The following is an 11,300-nucleotide window of genomic DNA, read 5'->3' as shown; positions in this document are numbered from 1 at the left end:
TCAGCAGGACGAACCCTGCCAGGCTGGCGCCCACCGGCCTGGTGCTCTCCCCCTGTTCCCATTCTCCTCCATAAATCTCCTTCAGGAGGAGACTAGCTCTGCATGGTTTTGGCAGTGCCGTTGGCCAACTGTTCATGGCTGGATAGGTGGTGGCCACCCACCCTTCCCTGATGAACAATGCTGAAATTTGCCAAAACCCCTTTCTTTCAACCTCAGCCCCTCAGCCTTGTCTGGCTGGTACAGAAATTCTGGAAACTGGAACACTAGGGAGATGGTTCTCATTTTGGCCTATTAATAAAACCCCTGGCAGTTACCTATTGAACCATGCATAAACAAACACCTCGGTCAAATTAATGCTTATGATGGTTTTAAAGTACTTTTCATTAGTATTTGTGCTGGCAACTGACCCCAATTCAGCAAATAGTTGGAAGTACATGCTGGTAGCTAAGCATGTACAAAGTGCTTTAAGGAAGCAAAGTCATTAATAGCATCTTCTTCTTTTCTGCCGTGTTTGGCATGAAACTCTGCTCTAGTTCCTCCAAGCAAATGGAAAGATCCCTGAGCCCACCTTTGGTCACAGTGTCTGTAGGAGAAGACAAATCAAGTATGGTTTGAAGTCTATAAAGCTTTCTTGCCAAAGGGTCAGGAGGCTTCCTGACTTCTACTTGCAGAATTTTCACTTCTTCCATAATTTGCCGAGGATTAAATATTCCTCCTTTCCCCACCATGATCCAGCTATGGAACTATGAGATTCCCCCTCCTGGCAGACACACAGATAGCAGAACCATGAGTATATTAACTTGACTTCTCTGGCAGATGTGCTCATTGCATGTTACTTTAATGTGTCTGACACCTTTTCTATCTGCTGCACGTTACACTGGAAGAAACAAGTTAATATTCATAGAACAGAAGCTACTTAATCCGGGAGCATAAACTGTAGAAGCCAGATGTCCTCTTACCCATGAAACTCCATCCGTCTGTTGTATGGTTTCTTTAAGATGGTGGGAAATCCATGAGCTAAGGTTTCAGTTGCAGCGCTGGCATGTCCTCCTTCCCATGCCTGGCTGGATGTATTGCCTCTCTTCCCCTCCCTGCTGAGAAGCAGGCAGGAGCTTTGACCCTCTTGGACAACTGCTTCATTGCTTTTCTCTTGGATTTCCATCCTCTCAGAAGAGGTCTTTGACCATTTCTGAAGTTTTAAAGAGTTTTATGTTCTATGCAGTGAAGTAATTTCCCCCATATTCTGCCTCTGCTTTCCCGCTGCAGACTGGAGACAGTGAAGCTAACCTACATAAACTGCTTTGAGATTGATGCTGACGTGTGCCACCTGAGAGCTAGCTGTCATAATTTTGATTTTCAATGTCGTATATGACTTATTTACCTGCAAAAGAAAGAACATTACTTGTTTTCTGAAATAATATATGATCATACTTCAGTAAAGTAATGTTTTCTGAGAACTGAATTATCTCAAGGTGTTTTACTAGTTACTGAAAATTATCCCAACTCACTGATCTTTATTAATTATTCCTTCTCCTTCAAATCTTTCCTTAGCAATTGGAACTGTGTCAGCGATTATATAAACTGCATTTCCAGCTGCTGTTGCTTTTTCAGTCCTACTGTAAACTTATCGGACAAGTGCATGAAGTCAGTTCCATGCCAGAGGTATGTAACAAGCTGCTAAGTCTTACACTGAAAATACCACTGTGCTTTCATGTTCTTATTTTTCTTTCTATGGACTTATACCAAAGATTACACTATTTCACCCTGAAAATAAGTCTGCAGACAAAACCTTTCAATACACCAGCATCTGCATTAAAATATAGTCAAGATGCAGTATTTTTTGTAAATGACTCTACTTTCAGAGACTGGGATCTTTTGTACATTCAGCCTTCAAAAGTAATTTCAGTCAGTGGTAACAAACTAGAATGATATATGAAATCTTCACTCACACACTTTACATGTAGGGAGGGCTCACACTGTGTGAATATCTGCAAGTGATTTATTTTTATTTTAATTGAGGCCTTAATTTGCAGGGGAATTGAGCTACCTTCACACATACAGAAAATATCCTTTTCCCAGATCATGACTGATTTTGTCTGAACTTTCAGAGACACTTAGACCAGGAGTACTTGTTAGCAAGACAATAACAAAATAATTTGGCAAATTAATCTTAATATGGATGCAAAATCAAGGTTTTCGCTGGAATAATATATTGTAATTTCCAGCCATATAAACTGTCTCCACTGCTTATGCATTATACTAGAAACATCTGCAGCAGTTTTTGACAAACAGCTATTAAATGGTTTTGCATCCTCTCATATCTGAGCAAGCCAAGGTGTGTAGTGTAGAACTACTTTATATTTTGACTGCAAGTGTACTGCCTGATCTTGCTCACTGGGTAAACAAATCAAAATAAGTTTAGTGTTTCCAAAGAGTATTAAATCTATTTCAAGAATATAATTAACTAAATACTGTAATGTCATAAGTCTTTTTAATGCTGTGATTTTTACAAGCTTTCTTCTTCAAATATTTTTGACACAAATATCACTTTTGACCCAAATAGCTTTCTGGTTTTAGATGAATCTATGTACCTTACTTTAAAAAACAGTTAGTTGTGTTTATTTTCAGCAATTGCATAAAATACATAATACTTTGAAATATCTTTGAGGTGATCACTTTAAGTTCAATGATCATTATTTAAGGAGAGACGGTAAAATAACTTGCCATACCACATATATTTTTCTCCTGGTAAGCTGTGTATATTTCAAAATACTGAGGGACAGAAGTTACTGTACTTTGCTTGGAGCTGTAAAACAAAATTTCAATCTCTAAAATGTATTTTGTTACAGATTCTAGTAGTTTCCAGATTCTCTATAAATGGAAATGGTTTGTTTTATCAGATGTGCCATAGCAGTACAAGGAGTTTGAATACTTACTGTATCTTAAGGAAGTGTTCTGAAGGCTGGCTCGTATTGTGACTGGACTGTTCACTTTTAAGAGACGATAGGACAGTAGGCATCTAGCCTTAGAGCACGCTAAATTTCAGAAGTATTTTGTGTCCTTTATAAGAGGATTGATTTCTGTAACTGTATTTTGCAGTTAGGATGGAACTGGGGAACAATAATAGGAGGAATAGCTGTTTCATCACGAAATTCACGTATTTTGCTGGGGCTAGAAGGAAGTTCCATTATTAGTTCATGTGACAGTGGTTATTTTTAACATGTATGAGCATGAAAAAGTAGACCTCTAGAAATTAATTGTTCCCTTAGGAATTATTTATGAGTCTTGTGCCATATTAACTTTTTGGCCTGACAAAGAGCTATACAATTCCTGTCTATCTGTCAACCATATCAGATCCTGCATGTGTTTTATAAATAAATAATAACATCATTGTTAGGAGAAGTATATGTTTCCTTGAACTTTTCCACTATGATATAGAAAAAGTAGCAGAGGTGAAAAATAAAAGATTGCTTAGATGTCCTCTTGCATTTTAGCAAGCCAGAAATACAGCATAGCGTTAAAGGAAGCACAAAGCTTAAAAATCTGTAGTTTGAGTATTCCCTGTATTGTACAGAGATCAAGAAATGTCCTTCTGTTAAAATGGGGTCTTTTCTGTAATGCATACATCCAATGTAGTAGTAAGAGACTTGAAATGGGCCAGGGCCAACTGTATGAGGTTCAGCAAGGCCAAGCGCTGGGTCCTGCACTTTGGTCACAACAACCCCATGCAGCGCTACAGGCTTGGGGAAGAGTGGCTGGAAACCTGCATGGTGGAAAAAGACCTGGGGGTACTGGTTGACAGCCGACTGAATATGAGCCAGCAGTGTGCCCAGGTGGCCAAGAAGGCCAATGGCATCCTGGCTTGTATCGGGAATAGTGTGGCCAGCAGGAGTAGGGAAGTGATCGTGCCCCTGTACTCGGTGCTGGTGAGGCCGCACCTCAAACACTGTGTTCAGTTTTGGGCCCCTCACTCCAAGAAAGACGTTGCATTGCTGGAGCATGTCCAGAGGAGAGCAAGGAAGCTGGTGAGGGGTCTGGAGCACAAGGCTGATGAGGAGCGGCTGAGGGAGTTGGGGTTGTTTGGCCTGGAGAAGAGGAGGCTGGGGGGAGACCTTATCGCCCTCTACAACTGCCTGAAAGGAGGTTGTAGTGAGGTGGGGGTCAGCCTCTTCTCCCAAGTGACAAGCGATAGGACAAGGGGAAATGGCCTCAGGTTGCACCAGGGCAGGTTTAGGTTGGACATTAGGAAAAATTTCTTCATGGAAGGGGTTGTCAAGCACTGGAACAGGCTGCCCAGGGAAGTGGTGGAGTCCCCATCCCTGGGGGTATTTAAAAGCCGGGCAGACAAGGTGCTTAGGGCCATGGTTTAGTGGTGCGATGGCAGCGTTAGGTTAATTGTTGGACTTGATGATCTTAAAGGTCTTTTCCAACCTAAACAATTCTATGATTCTGTGAAATACCTACTCCCTTTGGTGCCTATGGAGAATGAAAACTCCCTTCTCTCATCTTTCTCCTTGGAACAGCTGTTAAATATGTCAAGAGAACTGAGTGAGTTGAAGAAAAACCTTAAGGATGCTACTGCTGCAATTGCAGCTGAGCCTCTGATGACAGAATCTGAGCCCACCTTCAATTCTACGGAAGCAGCTATTCAGTCCATGCTGGAGTGTTTGAAAAACAATGAACTTGTTAAAGCCATCCGGCAAATAAGAGAATGCAGGCAAGTTTTGCTACATGGTTCCTATTAGACTTTCATGTTAATAGAATAGCATGTGTTTATTAGCTTCCTAACTTTATACTAAATGTAATGTGCTGAGTCAGCATAACTCATTTAATGTTTCCACAAGGTGCATGGGGCCATCGACATTATTAACTTTCACAGGGGTGTGCCACAAGTCACAATATTGAATCAGTAATACACATGTATGTAATAAACATGTATGCTTGCAGCAATCAAGGTGTTTAATTATATTGCATAGATCAAAAGTACTTCTGTGAGGCTCTTAATAATCTTTCTATAGAGCTAATTCCTTACAGGTGTATGTCACTATGTCACAGCTAAGATTCAGCCCAGTTTCACTTTCTCTTATTTGAATGAGTTTTCTTAAGCTTTTTTTCTCAGATGATAGGAATTGCACTTTTATGTGATTTCTGTGCCTGATACCAGAGTCTGAGTAACAAATGAGTAGCATAAAACAGCGAGTTGCTTCTGGGTTATAAGCATGTGCCAGCCAGTTCTCCTTTTAGAGTTCTCTATCTCCTCGTTTCCGTCTTTGCTAATAAACCCCTAATGATACGCACATTCTTTTCCTGTTTGGTTGCAGGATTTTGTGGCCCAATGATATCTTTGGAAGTAGCTCTGACGATGAAGTCCAGACACTACTGAACATTTACTTCCGGCACCAAACCTTGGGTCAGACAGGCACCTATGCACTGGTGGGCTCCAACCAGAGCCTGACTGAAATCTGTACCAAATTAATGGAACTGAATATAGAGATCCGCGACATGATTCGCAGAGCTCAGAGTTACCGGGTCATCAATACTTTTCTTCCAGACTCCAGCGTTTCCGGCACAAGTCTCTGACAGGACTCGCGTGTCCTCTGGCAAGCTGGGAGTGCTGCCCTGTTGGAGTGAGGTGGCTCAATGTCTTCTCAGCCTTACAAAGGTTTGGTCAAACTGTACTCACTCTTGTTACATTTAGGATTTCTTCTAAAAAGATACGGGCTGAACTTCAAATGTGTAGCAATACTGTAAGGACAAAGGTAGCATAGAGCACCCAGGACAACATCCTTTGTTCTCTGTTGCACAAAAACCAGTTAGCATTTCACTGAGCAACTGCAACTCACTACTGAAGAAGTGACTTCCATTGCATACCAAAGCCTACTACACTGAACAATACTTCCTTTATTTTAGGTTGGCAAAAGTGCAATGTTTCCTTCACAAAATAATATTTTTTTGTTAAAAAAAAAACCCAACTTGTACATTTTTTTCCTTTTTTTCTCTTATTCGGTTGAGTGAAAGATGGGCAGAATGAAGCTGGCCACAGAATCTCGCAAACTTGTTGGTCAAAAGCTGAGAGCCTGTATATATGAAACAAATTGTAAATGGACTACAGTTTAATGTACACTGTAATTTGAATATGATTACTGTATCTTAAAACAATGAGCTGCTATGAAGTACATTTCCTAATGTTACTAGGCTACTGTCTCTGAAGGTACTGGATCATATTGCAGAGGTCTGTTCTTAGGCCCCCAAGCATCATGGATGGTCTTGCTAGATTTTCTTTTTGGTTTTTTTTTAAGGACCTTGGCTGCTTTTTACTAGAGGGTTGCTTTTATGAATATATTTATACTATTAATGGATGGTTGATCTAATTTACTTGCCATTTTGTAGGAGAAAGTCCCATCACAGAGTCAAATCTTTTGAACTGTTGTGCATGCATATTTTTATTTAATATAAATTTTGAGTATAAAAAGTAAAAATATTAACGTGAAATGCAAGTTCTCATGGTAAGTTTCTTTAAACAGATGTCTTATTTTATTTGTAATGTATATATAAAAGTCATATCTGTATGGTTTTTTCTTACATTTAACTGCTGTCCAGTGTTAAATGTATGCATGTAAATCTCTTGCACATCTGAGACACTTTTATTCTGACAACTATGTAACTTATTCACTCTGTAAATACACTTACCGTTTTTGTGAAGTAACTTTGGTTGATATTTGGATCAGTACATCCATTTAACTAAAATATAAAAGTCATATATAACCACAGCAGAGTATGTGCTTGTTGCAAAGATGTGTTCTTGTCTGAATTTATAGTTGAGGATGGTATCCGTGATCAGCAGCCCCCCAAAGACCCCTTTTTCATCATTTACAGTGTTCATTACACTGAAAGAAACCAGTGAGAAATGTAAGGATTTTTTGGCAGTCTGTAGTTACAACTCAACCAGGAAGAGTACATTGACTAAAGCGGTTTCGTAACTGAAAAAAAATCCAAAATGGAGCTGAAGCTTTGTTTCTGTTCAAAACATCAGTAACGGTCCTATTTGCTCCAGTGTTGGCTTTCAGTGTGTTTTTTTTCCTCGTGCTAAAGGTAAAAGAAAAGCTGTCCAGCCTGATGTATCAGCCTCGGCTCTGAGAATTCAGTAAATCCCTCTCCCCTTCACCCCTTTTTCACTTTCAAAATGCTTGCACAATTTTACGTGGATCTTGAAAAACACTTACATTGATGCATAAAAGGGGTGGAAACGACTTCTTTTATAGGTTTTCTGATTTTGCGGTCTACAGAGCTCTGCAGCATAGCTGTAGTTGCAGAACAAAATAGATGCAAGGCAAATCATTTCCAAAATAAATGCCATTCATCACACAGCTATTTTTCTGAGTAAATTAATCCATAATTGTTAGAGAAGTCTTCGAATTTCAGTTAGGTTATTTCCCTTTAGAAAGCTATTCAGAACTGTAATCAGGGTGGCCTGCAAAAATATTTAGTGGTTGGTGAAAGGTGAGATCTGCTCTATCACTTGGCAAAATCATGGATATTTTACAGATCACAGTAAGATTCATGTTGGAAGGGACACGAGGAGGTCAGCTAGTCCAACCTCTACTTTGAAGCAAGGTCAGCCATGAGATCAGATCAGGTTACTCAGAACTTTACCCAGCTGGGTCTTAAAAACATTCAAGGATGGAGAGTGCGCAGTCTCCCTGGGCAACCTGTTCTACTTTACCGTCCTCATGGTGGAAAAGCTTTTCCTTTACCCAGTCTGAACCTATCTTGTTTCATCTTATGCATGTTGCCTCTCATACCCCTACCATGAGCCACACTGAAGGGCCTGGCTCCATCTTTCTTCAATAACCATAACCTGTCAGGCTCCTGTTAGGTCCCCCTGAAGTCTTCATTTCTTCAGACTGAACAAGCCCAGTTCCTTCAACGCCTCCTCACAGAGCAAGTGCTCCAGCCCTGTGACCAGCTTGGTGGCCTCCACTGAACTCCTCACAGTTGGTCAACATCTTTCTCATACAGAGAGCCTGAAACTGGATACAGTAATCTAGATGTGGTCTACAGAGTGCTACATAAAGGGGGACAATCTCTTACCCCGCTCTGCTTCTGTTCGTATAGGGTGTTGTTGCTGCCCTTTGCTGCCAGGACCCACTGCCACCTCCACACCCAGGTCACTGCCAACCAAATCCCAAGGGTGCTTTCCAGTGAGCACCCCCCACCGCCAGGCAGTCTCCTGTCTGTGTTACTGCAAAGGGTTCTGCCCACCCAGGAGTAGGAATTTCCTCTTGTCCCTGATGAGCATCACAGGGCTCCTGTTGGCCCATCCCTCTGAACAGCCGCACTGCCTGCAGCTGTATTGGCTGGTCCCCCCAATTTGGTGTCGCCTGCAAACTTGACAAGTACACACTGTTGCTTCTTTCAGGTCACTGGTAAAGACGCTGAATGGGACAGGTCCCAGGATAGACCACCACTGTACGCCACTTGTTACTGTCCTGCAGGTAGAGTTCCCTAAGGAACTTGATTCAATCAGTCCTCGACTGAGTATGAAGACCTCCAGCGGTTCCTTCCACCCTAAAGTATTCTATGATTCTTCACAGATACAACAAAACCCATGAAGTAGCCATCTGGCTTTCTTCACATCATTTCTAAACTTCAGGTAGAGTAGAAGTCAGTAAAGCCTCACTGGAGTCCTAGGGGAGTCCTAGGAGAACATGAACTGTGCTTCCACAACACCAGTACTTTAATTAAGATTCCTCCAACTGCATTCTGCCACCATGAAAGCACATTCAGTTACTCCCTTCAGTTACATTTAAGCCACCTGCCCTGGAGACACCTTACACACCTGGAGAGATTCTGAGACATGAACCTTTATTTGAATCAGGGGCACAGGGACTTGTTCTACCTCTTTTGGGACACATCAAGTCTAGAGAATTTGTTACACTCCATCACAGATCCCCCAGGTCAAAAGGTTTTTTCCCCTCCCCACTTGGAAAAAACATGAAGCTTACACTTTTCCCTCATATCTTACAAACATAGTCTTCTGGCATATAGTCTTTGATTCTCAGAGTGCTGTGATTTTTTTTATACATTTGGCAGAGGCAGTGGGACGCATTTACCCCAGACTTTATGCTCTAGAACATTTGCACCTTGCAAACGAGTTCAGTTTGAGTGACTGAGTAAGAAACTTGCTATTGCAGTTTTAATCTTAGCATTCCCTAAAGGCAGACTGAAAACAAACTCCATTTTCTTTAGGAAATCAAACAGGTAGTTTCCTACCAGGTACACTTGCCTCTTTCATCCTAGCAAGATGAAACTAAGGGGTAACAAACTACTGCAAACTTTTATTGAACTTTATTCACAGCATATATACAGTGAAGTCCTATACTTTATAAATAATACAAAAGTCTTTATCCATTATCCAATGCCAGGTCAAAAGCCTAAAGTCAAAACATCACAAGAGACTGACAAAGTGCAAAGTGCAAGACAGAAGAGGGCACAGGGATCAGACAATGTATTTGAAGCTGTAAGTGTTATCACAGGACAGCCTCTTGCCTCTGCAGCGGCCACAAAGTTCTTGGCGATGAGGCCTCCTGAGATCAATGTGTCTTTTCTTCTGAGGGCAGGAACAACGAGTCTTTGAACAGGTCTTAAGAAGCAAGGCATTTTATTAGTAGTAGATCAAAGGTGCTCACTCCATGTTAGACTGACATTTAGCTTTCCTTAATCATAGCAACACATTAGCCAATACACTTAAAAGAGCTGTTGTGGTAAAAACCCTGCAGAGTTAAGCTGTAAGAGCCTTCTCACCCAGAAGCACAAAACCCTACCCCACATGTAACTAGGCATAACACTGAATGAACAGAAAACCATTCATGTAAGCCCTCCGTGAGAGAGAGTCCTAACCCATTACACCTTTCCCAAATAACATTTGCTAGTACTCTGATGAAAGCAAGTTCTCTTCCAGAGAAAGTCAATATCTAATTCAGCAACTGTAAACTATTAGAGTACACGACAAACTCCAGCAGTCTTACCAGGATACAGAAGTCTGTAACTTACCTGGCACTGGATTGCTTCCACACGATAGGGATTGAAGCCTTTCTGGCATTTGCGACAGAGCTGCTTGAAGTACACCTGAAAAGAGCAAGTTCTCAGTTACTATAGAGACTTACTCAGGGTGTTCAGTACAGGTGCCTAAATTTGTGCCAAAGCATCTGATTTGTCACAGATTTGGTGCCATTCTTACAACTCTTGGGAGCAAGAAATGACCTGTTAACTACCTTGTTGCTTCCAGAAATGCACCACACGTAAGCACTCTCCCATCTGGTCTTGCAGTCTTTACAGTGGAAATAGCCATACTTCTGCTCCAAAAACTGCAGAGAGAAAGTTCACTGAGCAGCCTCCGGCACCAGAAGCCCACCCAGCCCAGTGCCCTCATTACACCACAGGCAGGAGGCTCCACTGCTGCAAGGGAGGTAGAGCTGCCTGGGGATCACAGACCTGAGCGCGAGGCCAGGATGGGGACCACTGTGCCTTTCGCCACTCAAGAGCAGATTTCTCCCCAAACTGCTGCATGTTTCACCCCCACCCCACCCCTCTTGCCCAGAGGGGGCTGCACCAGCTCCCAGCCTCTCCTCAGGCCCCAGCATCCCAGTGCCACACACCTGGAAGGCAGCCCGGTGCCTGGGGCCTGCAGCCTCCTCCGGTGGCACCTCTGCCCCCTCCTCGCTCCGCAGAGTGGCCTCTGCCTGGCCTTCCTGCTGCTCTCTGCTACCGTCCTCCACCTTCTGCTCCTCGGGGGTTGTTTCAGACGCCTCTTCCTTCTCCTGGGATCCAGTGGCCTCAGGCAGGGTGAAGAGGTGGCGGTCCGGCATGGGTGAGTAGAGGGCAAAGCGCCCATGGGTGCAGAGGGCGGCGGGGCTAAGGGGGCAGCCAACAGGCAGCGTGCGTGGCCCCAGTGAGCACTGCACAGCAGCATCAGCCCGCAGGTTGACCTGGACACCCACCTCCTTGGTGTTGGCCCGGCACAGCCGCGGCATCAGCCCGGGGCTGACCTGTGACAGCAGGGCCTGGAGCTGGGCCCGCCGGTAGCTGTCCAGGTAGTCAGAGGGCATGGGGGTGAGGGGCCTCCCGAGGAAGGGGCTAATGCCACTGCTCTTGCTCTGCTTCCAGCTGGGCTGCTTCACAGCCGGGTCCCCGCCACGGCTTGGTGTGAGCTTCACTGTTGGGACCCTGCTGGGGCTTGGCAGGAGGCTGCCCCTGAAGCTCTGGTATGTGCTGAAGGGGGGATAAACAAAGCCCTCCAT

At 43.2% G+C, this 11,300-nt stretch overlaps 2 protein-coding genes across 2 annotated transcripts in view; one reads left to right on the top strand and one right to left on the bottom strand.

Moving 5' to 3' along the window:
- The window catches only part of FRY (FRY microtubule binding protein), a 178,946-nt gene extending 173,366 nt beyond the window's left edge, over positions 1 to 5,580 (top strand). The window contains exons 59-61 of the mRNA XM_009644896.2: positions 1,552 to 1,662; positions 4,524 to 4,717; positions 5,322 to 5,580. Of these exons, the coding sequence (XP_009643191.1) occupies positions 1,552 to 1,662; positions 4,524 to 4,717; positions 5,322 to 5,580 (564 nt within the window). The remainder of the gene's footprint in view (positions 1 to 1,551; positions 1,663 to 4,523; positions 4,718 to 5,321) is intronic.
- A 3,919-nt stretch (positions 5,581 to 9,499) lies between these two features.
- On the bottom strand, positions 9,500 to 11,300 carry ZAR1L (zygote arrest 1 like). Its single transcript, XM_009644567.1, has 4 exons — positions 10,659 to 11,300; positions 10,275 to 10,367; positions 10,054 to 10,128; positions 9,500 to 9,643 (listed from the first exon to the last, which is right to left on the bottom strand). Exons 1-4 carry the CDS (start codon positions 11,298 to 11,300, stop codon positions 9,500 to 9,502), a joined length of 954 nt encoding a protein of 317 aa, XP_009642862.1.

The sequence above is a fragment of the Egretta garzetta genome, unplaced genomic scaffold, assembly GCF_000687185.1.
Source record: "Egretta garzetta isolate BGI_Z169 unplaced genomic scaffold, ASM68718v1 scaffold40, whole genome shotgun sequence".
Classification (NCBI taxonomy): domain Eukaryota; kingdom Metazoa; phylum Chordata; class Aves; order Pelecaniformes; family Ardeidae; genus Egretta; species Egretta garzetta.
Note: the sequence above shows the minus strand (reverse complement) of the source record. Positions and strands in the feature narration are given on the sequence as shown.